We start from the raw sequence: 24,267 nt of genomic DNA, 5'->3' as shown, positions 1-24,267 counted from the left end.
GAGATCACCCAGCGATTATAGCTCACATCATATTTTGATATACCTTGTGAAAGGTATATTTTAGCAACCTTAAAGGTGAAATAAAAAATAACAAGTGACCTTAAAAGTGTGTGGGGGCGGGCAGCAGTTGTACAAAATCACTTCTGGTGTCCGGGTTTATTTGTGTATGTACTTTCGAATGTTTGTAAGAAACATGGAATTGATTCTGGTAGGAATCCTTGCAGTCGTAAATGGCCTATTACATGTACATTATCAAGATATGTCTTTATTTTAAGTGCTTATAATCTACATGCATAAGGCTGGGGTGAGAAAGAACAGTTCTGTAACTGTTCCGAAAGTCATAGCATCCTGTAATCGAATGTCTTTTTCATCCTATTTAACAAGTGTGGGTGGTACAACATACACAGACATAGTGGTGTCACGGTAGTGACTTGACTTCACATGAGAAAAAAAAAGTATTATAAGGTCCTGAATTTTGTTATTTTACTGTTAATTAATCATAATTTAACCCAGTCAAATTCTGGATTTTTAAACTAAATGGATTATCCCAGTAAAAATACTTTCAACCCTTTGAACAGTTCTGTATACATTAGGGATTTGTCTCTTTCCTAACTCTTGCTATGCACCAAAAAGAAATCATAAAAGCTGTGCTATAAAATGAGAAATGCTTTTTTTTCTGTTCTAATTGGTTCCAGAACAGCATAGTTTTGTATCTTGACTTTAAACCAGTACTAAAGTGCTTCCCTTCAGGGACTTTATGGAGATTTTTTTGGCTCTCTATTAACAAATGGGGAAAAAAAAAAATTCTTCAACAACAGAAAGATTCAATCATATTTCTCCCACGACATCACCTTTACAAATGATCCCATCTGTTTCAAAGAAGCCTGAACAGATTCTTGTTCATCCAAATGCGTTTCTGCTCAGTGACACTGACAGGTGCGATTTGTGAGCTTTTTCGTTTCGTCTTTTACATAGATTGGTGTATTTATTGAATGTGTTTATATAGTACCCGTAATATAGTATTAGATTCACATTTTTATTTTTAAGGGGTATAAATCGCCACGTTCCACTCCTCTGAGTGAAGAGTGAATATTGAGGACAATCGCATGTGTTGGTTTAGGGAAAATGCACAGTGTTATAGTGGCAAACTGGAATAACTACAGTATGCTTTCTGACTCTGTTGTTGAAACACCTGACTAAGCCATCACGTATTTTGTGGCATTGTCTTTTTTTTTGGCATGTTGTGAGACTCTTCCCCTTCCCCCGTGTTGAATGTGGGGGTAATGGAATGAAGTCAGCCTTTTCTTCTCAGCATGACAAACAGATGAGTAATGACTGAAGCAGAAATATACAGGGGATCAATAATTGTATACTAGTAATGAGAGGCACCTTAATTAAGCAATTAGAAACCCCAAAATTCAATCTTGTATGTCAAGCAGCCACTGAAAACAAAACTAACAACGTGTAACATACATCACAAGATATGACCAATAAAATGATCCTGTTGAGGTTTTGTTCCACCAAAAATGCGGTTGATTTTCTGCGTGCAGTGTTTAACGTTTTCAGCATTGTTTTAGACAATTCCTAGTTCTCTAGTAGCATTGTTTATTTGTAGGAAAAAGCAGCAGATTAGATCAGAAATATCTAACCAGTCGCAGGCTCACTAGCCTTTCCCATTGCTACTTGTTATTTAAAAGAGAACTGGGGAATTGTAGAATTACAGTAGATTGAAATTTGTTTCTATTATGCCACCCCCAGATCCCCAGACACTAAGCTTAAGGTGCAAAGTCCATTTTGTGTGGTTACTGATTTGGATATACACATTTTGAAGCTCAGCATATCAGTGTGGAGGAGTGGTTAAGGCTCTGGGTTCATAACTGGAAGGTTTGGGGTTCAAATCCCACGTGAGACTCTTGAGCAAGGTGCTTCATCCACACTGCTCCAGTAAGATACCCAGCTGTATACATGGGTATAAATGCTAGTTGCTTTGGGGAAAAAGCATCAGCCACCTAAATTAGGAACGTAAAATTAAAAATATAACTACAGCATGTTAAAATGCATGTGTAAAATGACCTGTTCTGTCCAGTCTGTGGTATGCAGGCTGGATCATTACACTCAGTGGTACCGAATGTGGGTACTTATAATGTCATCATACCTACATTCCTCAAACAAATACATAAAATTCAGAAAAGAAATCAGAATGAGGGCTATGTCTGTTAAGTGTTTTTGTTCTCCTTGTGTTCACTTGAGTTTCCTCTGGGTGTTCAGGTTTCCTCCCACAGTCCAAAGACATGCTGGTAGATTAACTGGTTGTTAGGAAAACTGGCCCTGGCATGAGTGTGTGTCTGTGTTTGTATTTTGTCGGCCCTGCGATGAACTGGTGTCCCATCCAGGGTGTATCCTGCCTTGCCCCCATTGGTAACTGGGATAGTAACCCCACTGCCCCACTGTGACCCTGAACTGGATAAAGCAGTCAGAAAATGGATGGATGGCAATCCTTATGCATTGCAAGGAAAGAGAGCCACAATGTTACCAAGTTTAATTGAGAGTTTCACCTGCAGAACTTGGAATTTGGAGAACGTATGCACTAAAAATACAAATTAAATTAAAATAAATGGCTTTTTAACAATTTTCATAATGGTAGTATTAAAGTTAATAGACATCCATTCATTTGATGAATATAATATTTAATGAAAGTGATTTCTTTATGTATAGATACTGGCTGCAACTTCTCTGTCACTACTGTTACTGTAAAATTAGTATCATGTTGTCAGTATGCTTCATTAATAATCTTGATCATTTATAATTTCTAAAATCCATTTACTGTTTTTTTTTCCCATTTGGATTTATTAATTTCGTTTTGGCAAAGATCCATCTTTTCTTCATTCACAGAAACATGACAGCTACGAAATGTTTGTATAGTAATTAAAGAGTCTAATGAAATATCTAGAGGGAAGAAATGTCCAGTACTTAATCCACACATCCATGGTAGTAATCTGTGAATCAAGATTCATTTCATTTTTAACAGCAGGAGAATGACTCTAGGTTGCTTCTTATGATGCCATTCTAATTAAAACTAGCCAAACAAAGCTGGCTTTTCTGCCTCATTGTTCAGCTGTGATGAAATCTGAAGTCACATATGCCTTTGAGTGTTACCAATCTAAAGTGGGGTCTTTGTTTTTTTTATCAAATTGAAATTTAGGATGCTGTCAATGTGTAAAATTGGACTATATACTGTGTCAGCTAAATGAAAAATAGCCTTTTTATTTTTAAATACTATAAATGTTAGACAAGTACAGTATATGATGTATGTACAGTACAGTAAATGCACCTCCCAAATATTGTTCTTAAAATGTGTACATTCTACAAGCCTGAAGCTTGCTATCAGGATTTCACAGTAATTGAGGAGGAGGGGTTGGGTGAGTGTTGTTTTGGTTGCCCGTACTGTATCTGTCACTTTATTTTTGCTTCACTGTGTAGCATAATGAAGTTAGTTTTATGCTGAATCCTGCAGTCTGTTAGCACTATGTAAATTGCCTGTGATTATGTATTGTGTATGTGTGTGTTTACAGTGTGATAGAATTATTAACTACAAATCTCCTTGGACAAAGATGTCAACAAAATAAAAAATATTCATAAAGATGTAAATTCACCGTGCATGACAATTCAGTGTGCATTTACAGTACTGTCCATCCATAAAGTGGGGGACAAAACTGAACCAAGTAATTATACACCAATAAGTCTGGCTTTTATTACACGCTAGGTTATGGAAACGATTATTACAACTAAATTAAATGGAAATAGCATCATAGGAGGTAGTCAACATGGATTTAAGTCTTGCTTAACTATCTAATTAGAGTTCTTTCAACAAGTAAAAGCGGTAATCATACACATGGAGCATATGATCCGGTGTATTTATATTTTTGGAAAAAGTTCACCTCAAAATATTAATCTTCAAATTTCAGATGGCTGATGTTCAGCAAAATGTGTACAGGAAAACAGAGTACAGATGATGTGAATGTTCACATATAGAAGGGTGAATGTTCTGATTGGGGTGATGTACAGTACAGTCTCGATTATCTGACATTCCGTTTTATCTGACATACAGTAGCAATCAACATGCTGTATACCTACACGCTATGTACTGTATGCGTGCAATGCATAATATTTTGCCCAATCCCATGCTGCCTTGTCTCTCAATGCGTCAAATACTGCCATTGACGTAGCACCGCTTGTTCGTTTGCGCTCGTATATATAATTTTATTATTTGAGAAACATGACAAGTGCGAAGAGAAAGAAAGTCATTTTTTCAATGGAACAAAAGCTTGAAGCATTAAAAAGACTAGACAAAGGCGAGTCCACGCAAAAAAATTGCATCTGAATTCGGTCTGGGCCAAGTTACAGTTGGTGACTGGAAGAGGAAAAGAAGTGAGCTCTGTTTTATAGTAGATTAATAAACCAGATTTCATACTTATACTGCACTTCCATTAATCTATGATTTGTCTGCTCAGTTTCCGCATTATCCGACATTTTCAATTATCCGGCGTACTATCGGTCCTGTACACGTGGGATAATTGGGACTCTGCTGTAATTAATGGAGTACCACAGGTATCTGTACTAGGACCACTGCTCTTCCTAATTTATATCATGATCTAGGTCTAAATTCTGGTACAGTTAATAAACTAGTCATGTCTGCAGACAATACCAAAATCGGAGGACTAGAAGCAACAAATGAATTTCAGAAACATTTACTACATTAAATGAAGACATGTAGTACAGAATATTACATACAGGTAGTAAAAACATAAAATTCACATTCAAATGGGTGTCATTGAGCTTGAAGAGGCCACTTTTTAAAAATATTTACCAACCGTGCTATTAAACACACATAGTGAATTACATCTCATGACATCGAACCCCATAAAGTGAATTACCACTCATGAAATTGCAGCAATGCAGCAGGTTCACCAGGTTTTTTTTGTCCTTTAAGGTTAACAGGTGTGTGTGCTGAGCACAGAGGGGAGTAGAGATCAAGAGAGAGAATGTAGCAGCAGCATTTACACAGGGAGAGAAAAATTAAATAACGATGAATCCAACAAACCTTTTAAAACTTTGTCATTAGAATAATTGAATACCAAATTTAGCATACACGTAAAAATAGGCAGTACAGTAAAAGAGAAAGAATTTAGTCTTAACAAAATTCTAAATACTGCCATTCACATGCCCTTGAATACACTCATTTACAATTACACTCCTCCCCTATGTTGTTCAGAAATTAAATACAGTAAATAATAAAATCGCTTAGGTGCATGGCTGGCGTGATTGCTGTAGGGGTTGCAGTGAGGAGGCGTGAGGTGGTCCACAGAGGTCACCCCAGGGGTGCGCAAACAGAGCGAGACTGAGTGTAAAACAGCCCAGGAGGAGTCACCTTGCTCTCACTCCACAGGAGGAGCCTGCTGCCCTGCTGGCTCTTCACACAGGCGAAATAACCTCCTTACCGTGACGATAGGGTTAACGGACGGATGTTTTTTTATGTAAAGTCGAATTTGCGGAAGTCAAGTCTCTGGTAACCAGGGAACAGGGTGTAATTTAAATCAAGGAATGTTATTTCAGATTGTATGATTTTTTAAGCCTTTATGTTGAATATTGTGCATGATTTTGGTCACTGGGATGTCAAAAAAAAGTTCTTAAAAAAAGCTATTCCTGCCCTGGATTTAGTCCAGAGAAGAGCAATAATGTGATTTCTGGGCCTTACGAGAATGTTTTATCCTGCCAGGCAGAAGAAACTCAGCCGTTTTAGTCTTTTAGTCAGCTGGATGAGATCCTGGATTAATTAGCTACTACCAGACTGGCTTAGATGTGTTGAGTAGCCTCCTCTCATTTGTAACCTCCCATATGTTCTTATGTTAATTTAAAATAAATATGGGTCAGCTCATGACTGAATAAAATATGACTAAGAAGAACATTTCACATCAGTGACCTTTAAAGTGTAGAAGTTAAGCATATGTGTTTTTTTCATATGGATATATTTACGTTTTTTCTTACTTCTTACTAAATCTTATTTTATCCCATAGAAGACTGTTATATTCTGGATTCTCTTCCTGTGGTTTTTCGAGAAATGCAAAGCTGACCAGCTGTGCCCTTAATATTTTATGCATTATGCATATAAATAAAAGAGTAAGCATTTTTAAATAACACATCCCTTTTGTAGGAAATATTGTGGCCTTGTTGAGATTTAGATATGCATTTTTATGCTGTGTGCTTATTGTGGCATGGCATTGATTTCTGAAAGACGTACCGTGTTGGTATTCAGCCTTGCTCTTTTGGTGTGGCGCTTTTATTTCATTAATCGAAAGGTCTGGCTTCAGAGTGCTCTCTGAGGATCCGTTCACAACAGAATGAATATGGACAGGTGTTCTTTATTTTCAGGGTCACTAACGACGTTTCTGTTGCCAAGCCAAATGAGTGTGCACTCGCAGGCTCTCGCTCACAGCACAGGCTGATGAGGACCTGCTCCGGCTGTAGCTGGGTGAAAAATGAAATCCAGAGCAGCAGGGTGGAAAAGTGGGCCTCCTTACTCTTTATGGGAGAAGCGCAGGAGAAGGGGCATAACCGTGAGGGATGGGAGTCTGATTGGAAAGCAGTTATCCTGGCCCTTTTGGCCACGAAACAAGGTTCTTCGCAAAGTATACATTATGGCCTCTCCTACCGGATACCTAGCAAAAAACACAGCAGGTACAAAAAAAAATAAATCAAATCAAATCAAAGTTTATTTATCAAATGCACAACAATACAGCGTGCAGCAGTAGTTGCTGGCAATTAAATGTCTTTTCTGCGAGCTCACAAAAATCACAAGGATCACAAAAACATCACAAATCACAAAACTGAGGTTACGTTTTTTTTAAATTGAATAAAACTCAATATGAGTAGAGCTGCTATGTCTCTATGTGCTATGTGTCCATGGTGTATGCCATATACTGTATACAAGTAGTGCAGTTATGCTGAATACAGTGAAAACCCTAACCCTAACCCATGTAGCCATTGCAGGTGATTTGCTAAAGGAGCTAAAACGAATCTGCATTCAGACTCAAATGCCAACCGTGGTTTGCAACTCCTAAAATATTCTCATGATTGACGATAGGCCGAAGTTGGCTTGTGTGTTTTCAGCAGAGGGCAGAAAATGGTTGGGAAACATGAAAGATAATTCATTATATCCCAGTTCTGAATATGGTGTATATGTTTTTATATATACAGTATGTGTGCATGTATACGACTGCCTTTATCTAAAAAGGGTAGCAGTAACCATGTGACAGCCCAATGTACAGTATGAGCTAGGAAACGGCTTTAATACTTGTCATAGTGCAACAGAACTACAATACCTTGAAAGAATACTTGGCGTTAAGTCAAAGTCTTTTTTTTTTTTACTCTTGTGAGGAGTTTGTTAAGACTGCCGGCTAAATCAAAACCCCTTTGTGCCCGCGTTGAGCTGTTTGTTTCATTCCAGTCTGTGCGATGAAGCTAACCGATGAAGTGTCTTCCGAACATGATTCAAACACCACGACTACTGCGGTGCAAAACAAGTCCGTGTCTTCCACTCAGCAACACACCAAAAAGGCTCTGAAACAGGTAAGAAGACACCAATCGGAGTGCTGGCTTGTGCTTTCATTATCCTACAGCACCCCTACATGGAGCAAAATATCCTTGCATGCAGACTGGGCTTTTATCCCACATTGTCGTATGCAGTCCATTCACTGTACAAGGAGCGCTTTAAGCATGCTCAGAGTTTTAGAAAACCTGCCTTAATTTCGGCAAGGTATTAGAAACTGTTGAGTAATGCTTATATCATTTTGGGGTTTTTTTTAATTAGTTTTGTTTTTTCCAAACTTAATGACAAATGTATGAAACCTAACAAATGTAAGAATGAATACAACAGGTAAGTTAAAATTCAAACTAGTAGTGCAGCTGGCACTGCTTTTGTCTGAAGCTGAACTGCTGCTTGGAAAATACTAAGTACATACTAAGTACAGTACAGTACATACTACAGATGCAGCCATTCAAAGTGCGCGTTACAGACACGTACCGCAGGTGACGTCGCTCAGTATGACGCAAGATGACGCGGGGCACCGCAGTACGTGATTGGTTGACCGACAGGGGCACTCGTGGTCCGTTGGTCTGTCGTAGAAAGACAGTAAACGTCTTTGCTGTGCCCGTTGTAGGTATTGAATTTTACCACTGAAGGGAAATCTTAGTAGCTGAGCATAAAAAGAATAGGAGCATACTGTAACGCGTGTGAAGGTCATAAACGATATTAATTTTGGAACATAAACATACAGTGTATAGCTGGTCTTGGTACTTTAAAGAAAAAAATACACACCAGTATTCCATTTCTCCCTAAACATTTTAAGCTTCGAAGTCTTTAACTAACGCGATACCGGAGTCAACAAGCATACTTTTAGAATTTGATTAAAAGGGAATATAATATGGAATCGCGTATCTAAAGAATTTAATAATGGTATTCGTGTGCTGCGACAGGGCTGTGTAGGGCTGTTTCGCCTGCCTGTTCATGTGAGCTGTCTTGTAGACGTGACTACCAGCTGACAGGTTGTGTTTTCGAATCCAGCTGGTGCTGGTCTTTTCTTTTAAGAAACATTTCTTCGAAAAAATAGAATAGCGATATTATGGACAATCAATTGACTTTTATATTTCAAAATATCGCAACATGATCGATATTTGCGATATTTTGAACATATCTTCCCTTCTGACAGCGGTGCCTGCTTCTATTGTGTGTGTGTGTGCAACAGAGTAAATTTTTAATAGCGTTTTAAGCGAATAGGTAATTAGATTGCTCGTAAACCTAATCGCTTTTTCTACATAAACACAGCATGATTACTCTCTGAAAATGCTTTTCCTTTATTTTTAAAGTAGGCTCAGATTTCAACTATAGATCGTATTATTATAAACTTTCTTGGAAAAATGTATTTTATGTAAACCATGTTTGCTATTAATTCATTTAGGGCTAAAATACGTTCATTGTCTTCCAATCGAGTCGAGTTGACATTGGAAGCCTGCCACACCCGGACTGTTAAACCAACGCATTAGCACGTCAAAGCCCATTGAGGGTATTGAGCCAGTATTGGCTTTAGTATTCCCCCCCTCTCCCCTCAATTCAATTCAATTCAAGGTGTTTTACTGTAAGTACATAGCGGGTGTGTGCTTTATTTGTGCCTTATCGTGTACAATTCCAGGAATTGGCTGTGTTGTAGCGGCTTGTTTGCTCGTTTCCAGTCAGTAGCAGAATCATGCTGTAAACCAGTCCAGGATTTTCACCGCCTGTTTTGGTTTGGTAAAAAAAAAGTCTTTTATAAAACTGCAACACAAACCAACCATTTTCACGAAGCTGAAAAAGCACTTTTCCGAACCCCTCAGACGGGTTTCTTTGGCATGGCCGCCGCATGCAAGCCTTATTCTTCATCATGAATTCATGGGCGGATTCGCAACGATATGAGACCCCTTTTCCACCCCGCGCTCTTTCCTCGGACTGTAAACTTTTTGTGCTTCGCTCCGCATTTCTCGAAACGACGGGTGTCGGAGTGAGCATTGTTTATTTCCCCCCCTCTCTCAGAATGATCAGCGACAGATAGCGGGCTGGCTTCTTGTTTTAGACGGCCTTTTTTTTTCTCATGCGATTAAGTGTGAGATTCCTACTGCTCAGCCCCAGTGGGGCAGAACTAAGCTGCTCTGCCAAGGTTTCCTCTTTCTGTGTCTGAAGTTGAATTTGCATAAGGAGCAGTGTGGGGGAAGCCTGAGAAAAATATTAAATAACACATAATGTGTTTAGAGTTTTCTGTGTTGCATTTGTTTGAATAGCCTTGAAGTGCTTCATTGCTGAAATCACAGATGTACTGTAGGATAATAGTCTTTGCAGCAAACTCCTAATTGCTGAACATCACACTTAAATAAAGTCCATAATCTTCAAAGTTATTAGCATGTTCACTAGAGAGCAACAAGCAAACTGATATTTTCTAATTAGCAAGTGCAGTTGCTACAGCGCACCACAGAATGTATAAAGCTTTGTGCATTTTGTCTCAATTTTACCCTAATGTACTGATCCATATTTTATGCTGACAACAGAGATGATCTAAATGTCTACAAAACAATATGTTCTATAATGAAGATTTGCGCCCATTGGAAAAAAAAAAAGAATTGCATAAATCACTGATGCTGTCACTCGTATGAAAATATACTACAAATCTGTTGGCAAGTGATAGTGATTTTTTTCTAGGCTTCTGATAAGTATTTCATGCCACTGCCTGGCACACTGAACTGCAATAAAGATTATCCATATCGGTGTAATTTCTCCAGTGTTAAACCCATAGTGTGCGTCTCAGGCATAATGTAAATAAAATACAGCATTAAAATTGGACTGTCAAGAGCTTAAGTTAATGGCGTTTGATTACAGAAAATGGGTTGTAATCAGAGTATGTATTTTGTATACGCTGGGAACCTTATCCTTATACTTTTCCACTGTTGTTTTTCCATTTCGCACCAGTACATTTCAGTATCATACCATCAGAGAGTAGATTTGTGTCAGTATAGCGTGAAAACAGTTTTGTTTGAGAAAAAAAGATGAGTAGCTGAATTGCACACGCAAACAGAACATACCTATCAAAACGTATGTCTCAGCTTCTGACATGTTAGTGGTATTTGTGAAATGTCATTCACTTCAATAAGTGCATTAAAGAGCCACAAATATTATCTAAATGTATTCGTTTTTTGTCTTGAAATCGCTCCGGTGGGAAAGTGTAAGTAAGCATTTGCTCACAATAAGAGAGTGGGTTTGAACAGGAAATTAAATCACTTCAGTTTTACGATGACATAAAGACATTAACTTGACATGCCTACAACATTATTTACTGTTTGAGTCTGAATTAGAAAATGCATGCCTTACAACTGCAGTTCATGACCAGAGACTACATGACAAGGTTTTCATATTAAATTTCATATTAAAGTACAAAGAGTTTTTGCTGTACCCGTAGTAAAATAATTTAAGTTGTTTGTTCATATACTTGTCAAATTTCAAATGGACAGTCTGTCAATAAAAAGTGGCATTTGAGTCCACATGCAACCAGTTGTGTTTGGCCTGGAGCAGGAGTTCTCTGTGAGTCTCTGGGCTCAAATGTACATTTCTAAAATGTTCTATTTTTAAATTGACTAATGGAGACATATTGTACTTCTTTTTACTGATGACAAATGCATAAATCCACTGTTGTCCCACAAAAACCCTAACATACTGAATAGGATTTCCAAAAGTGTCTCTTCATGTAAACAAACGTGCCCTTCTGTAACCTTATTTACAATTAAAACATTATCAGCTTTATTTCTTTCTTAGAAAGGTCATTTATAAAAAGCTTATAGTAAAGGAGATGACGGGACCTACTGTAAACTGTTTTAGAATTAACTGCACACATTTCAAATGAACTACAGTACCTTAATGTTACCACTGTCTTTGCAAAAACAAACTTATTACTAGCAATGTTTTCGCAACAGTGCCTTTTGATAAGGTTACAGTGTTTCAGAAATCTTTCATTCAGCAGGAGTGTAGAGTATGGTTTTACTTTACATTTGTAGGGGCCCAATGTCTATACTGTGTGTTGAACAGACAATAGTGTTAGTTCGAGGTCATAAAAAAATAATGTCAAATTAAATATATTGCAGGGCTTTCACAGGATTCATCAGAATTCTATCCGATAAAAGCACACTTTGAGTTACTATGTTTTGAAAGCATCTACTGTATACTTAGATCCGCTAATAGTTACTCTATATTTAAATCCAGCCTACTATAAGTGGCATTAGAGAAGGAAAAGTTTTGAAAGAGTAAATGTCCACACTTACTTCACAGAATTCAACAAACTCTACAACTAATTCTTGACAAGGTACTATGATATTTTTAAAGCTCTGTAATTAATGTACTACATTATGCCAAAGACTAGAATGTTCTGATAATGTATTCAAAGAAGTACAGTTTCTTTTTCAACTCTTTAGCTTTCTAAAATGGATTCCTCCAGAGAAGTAAGGGGGTAGGGTCACAGTACTCCCAAGTAAAGTGTTACATAAATGGAATTAAAAACATTTTTATTCATAAGCCCTTTCTGTCTCAGATGGCTCTCAAGATCAAAAGTAGGTGTCTCATCTCTGCATAACCCTTCTAAATTAAATAACAGACCCCTCACGTTTCCATGGAGTTTTAAATGAAAGAAAGCTCTAAAAACGTTGCAGAAGGACACAAGTTATTTTAAGATAGAGATTTAACATTTCTCTTTAAAATCCTGTATTGAAAATGCATTTTATATGAGTTCCAGGACCAGGTTGAGTATGTGGTGTTGCTTAACAATGTCAACAATAATATAATAATGAAGATATATTTGTGATAACTTTTCATCAGCTCAATTTTCTAATTCACAGATGATAGTAATCCTGGATGCTTTTTTTAATATCCTCTTACATAGGGACCTCATCTCCAAGAGATTGCTGTGTACATCTACAGTATATCACAGAGATTGCTGGGATTGTTATGTACAACTAAATGAGCTGCTTGTATGTACATAAAGGGGATTAAATTTAATTATTAAAATAAATTGCTGAAAGAATTCCTCCATTAAACTGTGTTGTCTGAAGATTTCACATTGCTAAATAGAGGGAGCCATGGTAGCTCAGACAGCAAGGTGGTCTGGCTCCTGACCGGAAGATCCCGGGTTTGATCCCAGGTAGGGGCAAGCGATATACAGTAGCTTGCTCTAATTCCTTCCAGACGGCTCCCAGGTCCACTCAGCCTGCTTTCCAAGTGAGTACTGGAGGTAACAGGTCAGCCGGAGCGTGATGCTGACCACATCACCTCCGCCTCCAGTGTCGGCTGGTCAAGAAAAATGGTGGCCCTTGTCCCCCCATTCCCCCATGGGCCTTGATGGCCTGAAAAGGGACTGACCTCCCTAACTGTACAGTATATATTGCCTATATTAACATTAAATAGTGGCCGCGTGACCCCTGTTATTAGCTGGTACCTTCAAATTAACATAAAATTAAAAAATCAAATGTAAATTCAGGTGTTCATCTTGTTCAAACTGATCTATGGACTTTTCAGGAGCTTAATAAGTGGATCTTTGAAAGAATAAATGGAGCATAATGCAAAGGAATGTCGCAAAAGCAGCACCAGTCTTGCCGGGTTTCGTGTGACGATGGGGAATTTGCAGCATTGGTGCAGATGTTACTGCGTCCTTTTGTCTGCTCCAGTACTGTTCCACGTACTGTAGCTCTTCGCAGGTAGAGTGTGACAGGCTGACTCACTGGGCAGGGTGGCAGAACAGCCACCACCAGGTGCTCAGAGCCAGTGCCGTAGGGATGCCTGCGCTGGAGTGCAAACACCTTTCGGTCTGCTCTGAAGGACCCCCCGGCCCCATTTCATTCAAATAACTCATCTTCACGTGCCCTCAGTGAGATCTGTCTCAACAAGCAGCTGGATTACATTGCGTTATTTCAATCAAGCCATTCATTTCCAATCAGATTAAAATTCAACAGGTTCTGATCTGCATCAGGTTCAGCTTTAAGTACGTGCTGGTTAAAATAAAAGGTTTTAATGTTTAAAAAGAATTTAAAAGTGTTCTTGAAGTGATGGTTTCACTTCAGAATCAGGAGTTAATTTGCCCACATAACCTGTAGATATCCTGAGCTCCAGGCATTTTAGTTTGTTAAGATGTGAATTTCAAAACACCATGATGTAGATTTATCACATACTGCGACACTTAGCAAAAGGGATGTTGAATTACAATGATAAACATGTTTATAAGATAGATGCTGTTATATCCCTCCTTTATTCTTATTATTTTCCATACACTTCTGCCCTCCTCTCCCTCAGGCACTAAGGCAGCAACACAAGCGCAGGAATGGGGTGTCAATGATGGTGAACAAGGCGGTTCCCCGTGTGGTGTTGACTCCTTTGAAGGTGTCTGATGAGCAGCCAGACTCTCCATCAGGTAAAGAAAGACTCCGGTCGTCACTTGCTGTTGTTCAGAAGGCCATGTTTTTATGTACCGGTGGTCTCTTTCTAAAACATGTTTTTCACAGCACAGCATAACTCCTGTCTAACGGCAGGATCTCCGTTTGCCTTCGCATCTCTGCTGCGGTGTGTTAAAATGTGTAAAATTCACAAGCGTACTGGAATGCAGCAGTAACCTAGCAGCAGATTATGTAGTGCTTGTTGAGTGATACAATCGCACGCTCTTCTGACTTTACCAGTTTTAAACATAACAGGGATAGTAATAAGCAAATCTATCGCTGAAAAATAACTTGTAGGAAATCGCTAAATAGCTTTATTTTTCACCTACCCATAAAGGTGACAAGCAAAGTTTTAAGCATTGCTTAAGTCATATCCAAAACAGATGAATAAGCAAATAATCTAGTGAATAAGCATTATCCCAGTAGCGTTATTTCAGTAGCATGGAATTTGTCATTCACTAAATGCAGTTGAAGTTCACTTACAGTATATTGTTAGAAAAGCTGGTTAATCAATAACTGAGTGACAGTCACCAAGATCTGGATTAATCAAAAGACACCACCGATGAAATACAGGTAGGAAGTGAATAATCAATCGGGTGTTGAAATTTAGTTAGGTGTTTCATCTAGTCAGTTGTTTAATTTAGTTTTAAAAACTATATTTCATACTGTAAATGTTGTTCAGGAACTGTTTTCAATCTCGTTATTTAAAGATGCATGATCTCTGATTTCGACGTATGCTGTTTAACATCAATAAACCACTGAGTACAAACTAGGGCACTCATAATGGTTTTCTGTGTCCTCATAAAACTCTTAATGGACTTCTGTTTCTTCTATGTCATGGACTTTATTTATACCCGGTGCATTTATCTTTAGAAGGTGAATCGCTGTACAGTAGTTCCTAGAAATATATAGTTCATTCAGATTTTTTTTTCTTTCACCTAATTTCTGTTTTGAGTGTCAGTGAAATCTTGTGCCCCAGATGAAAACAGGAAATTTGCAGGGTTCTAATGGTCTGTGAGACATTGTGTCAGAGTGAAACCTGCAAGAGGTTACATATTTTGGTTTTTCATTGACAAAATAAAGTGATTTTTAATATTTTTACTCTGAAAATGAAAATGTGATGGGCCATAACATGTTACTGTAGTCCATGAGTGATTGGTCATTTGATTTGAGCAGCATCTTGAAACTGTTGAAAAGGCTTGAAGACTTCTTCTTCTCAGGTCCTTTAAAACTGTATGTAAATTAAGCACAGCTCATTAAATTAGGTTGTGTTGTCTTTCAGGAGTTTTCATGGAGAGTTACATCTTAAAAAAATAGGGCTGCCATGAGCCAATAAAATTGATTATCGGAGTACACTCTCTAGAGTCCTGTTGCCTCAGCAAGATAAGAGCCAAACCAACTAAAAGTAACCTAATATAGATCTTGAAGCAGTTTAGGAGGATTTCATGATTAAGAGTGTCAAACGCAGCACTAAGTCTGAGGCAGAAGCATTGAGAAGTTCATAACTCACCTTCACCAGGGCTGTTTTCAGTGCTGTGGAAATCTCTGAAGCATTTGAGTAGCCCGACTCTATTTAAATAGCCTTGCATTTGGGACTGTTTCCACATGCTTTAGATATATGGATAGGAAGGAAAGATTTGAAATGGACCTGTAGTTGACCAGAACTGTAACTGCAGCAAGTGAAAAAGGCCTCAATGTCCCAAATCAAAACACTGATTGCTACTGTTGTGACAAAAGGGACCAAGAACAAAAAAAAAATGGATGTCAGTAGTGGGGTAGGAATTAGAATTGCTTACTTTGTATTGTAAGAATGGCAAAGAACGCATTAGACTACCCTTTGGAAGCAGAGACAGTGCATTCGTTGTTTGGCTCTAACATGCTGTTGATGATTGAGAAAAAAGAACGTTGAATAAAAACAATGATCCTGCAGATGTTAGCACCATCCTGAACGGCAAGTCCAGTGAGCTCCTCCTGTGCTCTGGTTTGCAGCCAGGAGGTTTCATGGGTCGTAGTTGCTGGTTACACCAAGGGGATCTTTTGGATAAAAGAAACACCACCCATTTTCTCAGGGGGCCACACAATCAAGAATACCCATCAGGATTTTTGTGATTTGTGATTTGTGTATACTGTGTATGAAACGCAGTGCTACATCTGGTGATAAAGGGAGGCCGCTAGACAATAATTTTCACATTACATTACAACTTGATGGCCTGAAGCACAACATTAGTGAAAACTGCCAGATCACTCTTGGTGGCAAGGTCTAATGGCCACGGTGCGGACTCTGGGGAAACTGTGTGTGTCTGTCTTTGTGTCTGTCTGTGCCCTGCAGTGGACTGACATCCTGTCTGGGGGGAATTGCACTTGTGTGCCCTTTTCTTGCGGGAATGGGCTCCGGGCTTCCCCGCGACCCTGAATCGGATGAAACAGTTAGAAAATAGATGGATGGCTTTATTCCGCATTTTATTTCATGCTCTTAGAGTATGTTATTTGATTAAATGCATTTTTTTTTGTTTTTATTCTGTATTATGTGTAGGGTCAGAGTCTAAAAATGGATTTGGCGATGGAGATAGCTCTGAAAAGGATCTAAAGCAGAGATCCCCAACTGGGAAGCAGATAAGTCAGCACCTTAAGAAACTAAAGAAATCTGGCCTGGGTGAGAACTAACATTATTAAGTTTATAAATGCTTGTCTACGTTGTTATTTATGAACTAAGGTCTCTGCTTTCCTGTAAAGACCTTAGTGGGCCTGTGTGACAGTTGGACCATGCAGTCAGGTCCAATTTATTTCAGTTGGTCAGGGTTATCTCTACTGAAGACGCTGCAGGCCCCACAGTGTGAAAGGAAGCACGTGGTCCAACAGAGCACAATTCAGAAAAGCAGGTTTAGCCCCTCCATCCGCTGATGTGACTGTCGGTTTGCTTAATGCTTAACACCGGCTAGTTCATGCCTAGAGGGGGGATAAACTGAAATTGTGCTGTTCCAGATGTAGAAAATAAAAGTTAGTCTGGAGCAGCTGAAGTATTCCTTACCTTACCTGAAACCGAAAGCAGCTTGATCTGGCTTGCTCACCAGTCATTCATAGGTGTACTTTTTTTGTTTGTTTGTTTGATTACCAGATACCAACATTTCTGCTTTAGGCTGTTTCATCATAATGATTGGACTTCACGAGCATTAAAAATGACAAAATAAAAAAAAAAACTAAAACAAATAAATTCGTCAAATAAATAAAAAAAAACTCATATGTTTGTAAAGTTGAGAGCCCTGAATAAATGTAGCAAAGTCAAAGGCTGTTTTGAGTGTTGTGAAAGTCTTAATCTTCTTTTGTCTTTTTAGGTCATATAAAGTGGACGAAGGCTGAAGATATTGACATTGAAACTCCAGGGTCTATTTTAGTGAACACCAACCTGCGGGCGTTGATCAACAAACACACATTTGCATCCTTACCTCAGCACTTTCAACAATACCTCCTGCTTTTACTGCCAGAGGTGGACAGACAGGTACGGACAGCTTAGCCCTTGCTGTGCTTGATGCTTCATGTACCTCCCATGAATCCCACTCAGTTGTTTAACAGGTGAAAAGTGCGTAATTCCTCTTGTGGAAAGACATTCTTGGGTATCATTAGTATGCAGTTTCTATTATTCTTAACAGTCCATAATACACTCCTGGGACCTGTTGTACAAGCAGGATCAAAAAAGCAAATTCATTCCGGGCATGTTGGAGCCAGATCATGAGAAAGTGTTGTGCAGAGTGTTTCAGACAGATCTTATTTTTTTAATGCATTACTTCAGCACTGTGTGTGGTAACACAAGGAAAATAAAAAGTACATTCTGCATACACACAGCTATGAAGATTGGAAGGAAGACAGATACTGTACTATGCTGAAAAAGTTAACATTCAGACTTTCTGTAAAAATGCAATAAAATGCTCAGAACATGTTTTCTGTAGAAAATGGCCTGTTGAATTAAATTAGAATGCTTACATTGTACAGGTTACTTTTTGCCCCTACGTTTATTAATATTAGATGTCTTTGCTGTGGTTGTTTAGTTTTATTTAATTATGAGGCTCATATTATTGTAATATTGGTTATACAAATAATGAAATGCACACCTGGAAAATTGCCTAACCCAAGATTTTGCAATGTTCACAATCATATACATAATATTGAAATGATTAAGTTCATTATCAGCATTCCTTAATTCTTGTATGCAGGTGGTAAAGCACTTTATGAGCATATTCTGTACTGTGGTCAGTTAAGCGTAAGCTTCAACAATTGCTATTTATACAGGGAGTGGACACAATAATGGAAACACCAAGCAATAAATGAATATTTAATAACTAATATGGAGCTGCGACACCCTTTACCTTCAGAACAACTTCTGAATACTGAAATACTGTACACGTTTTGGACTGTTTCTCCTGGGATATTGGACCATTCTTCAAGAAGGAAAGCCTCCAGTTCTTTGAGAGATGAAGGGGGTGGAGATCTGGTCTGCACTCTTTGCATGAAGATTCAATGATGTTTAGATCTGGTGATTGGAGACATCATGGAAGGTGTTTGACTTCATCCTGGTGTTCATGAAACCACTCTTTAGCAGTGTGTACGGGGGCATTATGGAATTAGGGAATATGGAAACATATTGAGGAAACAATGTCTGCCATAATTCTACCATGCAGAGTAATAGTCGGACCCAGTAACTACCTGGAGGTGGCTGCCCATACCATAACAGATCCACCACCATGTTTAACAGTTGAGAACAGGCAGCTTGGGTTGAAGGCTTCTTTTGGCTTTCTCCAAAACATACAGTAAGCTCATCCTGATGTAGGAAACAGAGTAAAAGAAAGACTCATCAGGCCATATTGCTTTCTTCCCTTGCTCAGAAGTTCATGATTTCTGCTCATCACACCAGGCTTTGCATTGCTGCGGATTGGCCTTGTTTATAAGCGGTTTCTGTGATGGTGGGCACCCCTTCCATAATTATCAGCTTGGTGAAGCTCGTGACGTACAGTTTGCGTTGGGAGTGAGTCAAGTAGGTGTAGATTATGTTCAGCAGTCATGTCTGAGGCCACTTGTGTCCTGTTAAGCTTTGACTTGCAGCCTCTGTTCCTCTTTCCTGATGCGGTTTTCTCTTGTTTGGTATGTGTTGTCATCATACCGTATCATTTAGCCATTTCTGCACCAATTATTTGACCTCTTTCAAAATCTGTTAGATCGCTCCTGTCTCTTTAGAAAAAAATGCATATTTACGTATAGATTGTAAGTTATCGTTTATTGCACAAAATATTGGTAATTCATACAGGAATTAATATGAAATATTTGTAGAATCTTTTTATTGTGATTTCTTTATTTCAAAATACAAGCCCCTTTTCATTAGGTATTTCCATTATTTTGTACATGAAGTGACTTATTCTGAAAGAAAGGGAGTGTGGACTGTGAATTAAGGGACTACAGGCAGAGGTCCTGTAGTGATGTAAGGTAATTCGCTTGTGGCCTGTATCTATTTCCACATGCTGAAACTCAATTGATCAACCCTGATCGTAGGCTATAGTGTGTCCATGCTTCCTCAATAAAGCTTGAAGATGTTTTTTGTACGCATAATCAAGTTGAAAACAAATTGACTTAAAAGATGTACAGTAAAGGAGGAAGTAGGATCTTGCCTGAGGGGAGGATCAGAATTTGGGCCATACAAATTGTGTAAGTGCAGATCTGCCTGGTACAATGTGACCACGCTCCAGACCAATTAGGATCAGGGCCCTGACCCCCTTAGTACATCCAATACCAGGCCCAGGAGCTTCTTCACAGAGCAGGCACTGCCTCCTGCATCTCTGCCTCATGTATGAACATTTCCTCCCCTGCCAAGGTGATGCCTTGTGCAGTCCTTGATGTGGTACTTAATTTCTCTTCCTCCTCTCAAGTTTGTTTTTTTTTAATATGTCCTTAAATTTCTGAAACCCTTAACTTACAATTTAAACCCAGTCCTTCTTGTTTCTTTGGGGGAAGTAAATTAAAAGGAGATTGTCACAGTCCAGAGGTTAATGCACATTAGATTTTCATGAACCCAGGAGGAATGTCCCCGGAGTCTTGAAGGAGAAGTTTATTCTAATAGTATTTATTATAGTATTAAGTTTATTCTAATATTATTTACACTGTTGCCATCGTGACTTGCACGATACTTGCATTGTGCAGTAGCTAAATGAATATCACCTCTTACTTCACAGTGTCTTTGGCATTAAATGTGTTAATTACTGCTAGAAAACAGTAATAGCCCCTTCATAATTATATGAAGAATTTTTGTTAACTTTTTCAAAACTGAAATGTTGTGCTTTCTCAGTTCTGTTCAGTGTTATATACTGTACTTGTACATACTGTATATATATGTTATTGGGTTGCTTACAACATTATGGCATTTGTGTTGTGATGTTTTCTTAAGATATGTTCAGCAGTATGGAACCAGCTTTGCAGCATCAAGTTTGCTTCACAAAGCATGTCTGAAATGAGCTGCCAAACACAACACTGTCCCTTCTTAATGAAAGCGGATACTTATTCCCAAAGCGTGCAAATAAATAACTTTGGATATTGTATTATGATTTATTCCACCGAGTGTTTTTCCACATCATTGGTATATCAATATGCTACTGGAAAAAAGAATCTGTTTATTCTTTAACCCTTAATCTAATATTCAGCACCTGTTTGCTTCAGACATTCAACCAGCTTGTACTCAGTAATTACTATAATTCTTCATAACAGACTGAAGGCCCTGTGGGACATTTCGTGAGAGGGGATCTTCAAACTCATTTATGTGTATAGGCCTTGATTTTTAAAGCACTGCGTGCACACATGCCTGTTGACTGTCCATGGGCTCGTGCACAAATTTGGTTCTGTCACGGATCCTTGTATCTTAAGAAATCTGTTCTTACCTGTTTGGTATTGTAAGTTGTTTCAGTGCATTTCTTTATAAATCTTTAATGCACAATAATATCCTATTAGTACTGGTCTTTGCTTTTTGTGCAGCAAGAACAGAACAGAAGGAAATGGAAGCACTGTAAGCCTGTATTTAACTAGACTTCTTGAATATCTGCATTAGTGCTAAGACTTACAAATTTTAACTTCTACTTTTAAATGCATACTGTATTTCGACACTGAGAGCTGGCCTTTTGGAATCAGGATGGCAAATTGTCATACAGAGCACATCTGCCCAATTACAGTGGCTTGTTTCCTTTTGATGCAGTGGGTTTCTTTATGCAGCAGCGATCCTTTAAATGCTGGACTACATGTTACTCTTAACAGCAGTGCTAAGTGATCATGAAAATAGTCTCGGCAATTACAGTTAATTGTGTTGCTCAGGAGTGTTTAGAAATGTAAATGGTTAGAGAGATTGTAATTTATTCTGACAGCTCTGGGTTTTACTTCATGATCTTTAAACTCTTACTGCTAGGAGTTTTATTACTAAAATTGGTAAACTCGCATCTACTATTACAGTGTACTGCAGTGCTCATTAACGGTTTAATATTAATAGAATGATTGCTTGGCTTTACCAATTAGCTATCTATGAGCTGGGCCTCACTGGATCACTCCTGTTATACTTAAATGAATGCGGCACATCGCTGGTGTGGACCATGATGTCTTCTGAAACCAGTGATGCCTCTTCTTATGCTCCCTGCTTTCCTTTGCAGATGGGAGGTGACGGGGTCCTGCGTCTCAGTAACTCCGCTCTGAATAACGAGTTTTTTGCCTATGCTGCTCAGGGGTGGAAGCAGAGGCTAGCAGAAGGTATGTTGAAACTTGGGCTTTTTTTTTATTTACTCTTTCTGGAGGGTGTTGCTTAGCAACTACACGTACTGTAGTCTGTTAGAGAAAAAAACAGAACACCAAAGACTACAACAGTGGATTTTAAAGAAAGAGTGTACAAACAGTTACTATTGGTCTTTTTAAGTATGTTTAATGCCTTTATTGTTTTATGCCTTTATTTCACAAGTATGATAAAACTATTATTAAACATTAAAATACATGTTATTTTCACTGTGCACATTAACACTGATATACTCACATACAGGCATAAGTCTTGCACCATCTTTAGTTTGTTTTCATTACGATATATTCTGCTGCTACCATTCTGCCTTCTTTTCCCCAGTCTTTTATATTTGTAATATTAAATATAGTGCTGTGACCTCTCTCTTGTCAAAATGTTTTCAAGCGCTCCCCTTTTCAAGTCACAAATGATCCCTAACCCTTAATAAAGATGGATAGATGTGTATTATTATTATTAATTATTATTATTACATCAAATAAGCATTAAATATTGTTTCGTCTGTATCCATCAATTATACATCAGTTCTGTAGATGTTTGGAAGAAATACGATTTCCAAAAATGAATGTTATCATTTCCAGAAATGTTTGCCATTTCTGGATGAATACTTAAGATGTTTTTATTTATTTATCTGCAATGCCTGGAATTTCTAGGAGTGTAGTAATGTCAACAAGGTGATCAAGTCCAGTCTTGTTAGTTAATTTTTGTTAATTGCAAGTTAAAACTGTATACTTCTTACCCAGAGCAAAATTTAGTCTTTAAATTATTATTTAATACCCACCAGGTGGCAGTAGCATTCTGCACTAAAAACCAAGGTATTTAGCACACCAGTGACTTTACACGCACAAATAATTCCTTAAAAAATCTGTCCGACGCTCTCTTTATTTCTGAAAAATACTATTTATTCACCTTGACACCGCAACGTTCATATATGTGTGAGATGACGTCTTAGTTAATGGGCCTCATACAGTAGATATCAGCTCTACTGATTCTCACTACGAGTTGCCAGGTTTCTTATAATTTCTTTGCTCTTATTTCCTTTTTCGTTTTTAATTGTTCAATTTTAAACCTAGCTCAATGAGGACAGATCCTTTGAACCTTTTGTGCGAGTTTCACGTGTTTCTTTCATTCATTTTTTAAAAATCCCAAAAGTGTGGTCAACAAATGTATCTAAGCAACGATCTCGGCTACTGGAATGAGAATACTGACTGTTCCGCGTACAGTACGTCTATTCAAATGAACAGGATGGGGAGGTGAAGGGCCTTACCCTGAGGTTAAGGTATACGATCCAGACCTGTCGCAGGTTGGAACCTGCTACTTGCCGACTGTGACAAAATGTGGATTTTGTGGGTTTCCCCGGCGGTGGCGCGCAGCTCGGCTCTCCGCTCCATGTGACACAGCAGCCCCTGCCAGTTCTCAGATGGCTGTAGGCTTGCGACGCTGTCAGCAGAGGGACTTGCCTCTCCTCTTATTACCACTGAAGCCTGCTTGTGGGGCTGCATAATTAGCGACAGCTGTATAGATGAATGGCTCGCATTTGGGCACGTCCAAGGAGTCTGTCTGTACCTCCTCATTCTCCACCCTGCAGTGTGTGCTTGCAGGGCTGGTGTCTGTGAGGCGGGACACACACGAGGAAACACACACGCCACTAGAAAATCCACAGTGCGCTGGTTGATAGCAAAACAATCAGTAAACAAAATGTTAAAAACAAAAAGACATTAGACAGTGTAGAGCACTGGGCCAGAAAAAGACTGTAGTGGTTTAGAGAACACATTTAAAGTAATGAATTAAAGACAGGGGCTAAAAGGGTTGAGAAAGTAAAGTAAACCTTTTTTTTTCTTCTTTTAATCAAACAATACCTGCCACGTGAAGAGCAAATATTATTGTTTTAAATTAACTATATCCAAAATCTACAATTCTAGGAGAATTTACCCCAGAAATGCAGCTCCGGATTAGGCAGGAAATGGAAAAAGAAAAGAAGATAGAGTTGTGGAAGGAGAAATTTTATGAAACATATTACGGAGAAAAGTAAGTGTTAAATTTGTCCGTCAGTCTCATCATTCTAAACATTAAGATGATTAGTGCCAGGGCCCTGTAAGCTCCTGACTCTGAAACATATTAAAACAACATGTGGAGATACTTCTACAGGTTTTTGCTACTCATATGCTGACCATTTTAAAGCCTTTTTAATTATATTTTATCTGAAGTAAATTTAGAAATAACCTGTAAACAGGAGAGTTTATATGAAGGAAAAAAACTGTAATGGTTATGCTGTATTTCATACTACAAATTTACAAGAAAAATCTAATATAATAATAACCTGTAATCGATATATACTGTATAATAGATTATACTGTATAGAATCTATATAAACCTATAATCTATATAATAATAATCTAATAAAACCTTTGTAA

The 24,267-nt window shown here is 38.2% G+C and overlaps 1 protein-coding gene across 1 annotated transcript in view; it reads left to right on the top strand.

Moving 5' to 3' along the window:
- Positions 1-24,267, top strand: part of LOC148831860 (putative Polycomb group protein ASXL3) — a 73,784-nt gene that overhangs the window by 41,418 nt on the left and 8,099 nt on the right. The window contains exons 5-10 of the mRNA XM_088919105.1: positions 7,505-7,626; positions 13,910-14,027; positions 16,583-16,702; positions 17,382-17,545; positions 21,720-21,816; positions 23,776-23,881. Coding sequence (XP_088775231.1) covers positions 7,505-7,626; positions 13,910-14,027; positions 16,583-16,702; positions 17,382-17,545; positions 21,720-21,816; positions 23,776-23,881 — 727 coding nt within the window. The remainder of the gene's footprint in view (positions 1-7,504; positions 7,627-13,909; positions 14,028-16,582; positions 16,703-17,381; positions 17,546-21,719; positions 21,817-23,775; positions 23,882-24,267) is intronic.

Source organism: Atractosteus spatula, chromosome 6 (genome assembly GCF_055471065.1).
Source record: "Atractosteus spatula isolate fAtrSpa1 chromosome 6, fAtrSpa1.hap1, whole genome shotgun sequence".
NCBI lineage: Eukaryota > Metazoa > Chordata > Actinopteri > Semionotiformes > Lepisosteidae > Atractosteus > Atractosteus spatula.
Note: the sequence above shows the minus strand (reverse complement) of the source record. Positions and strands in the feature narration are given on the sequence as shown.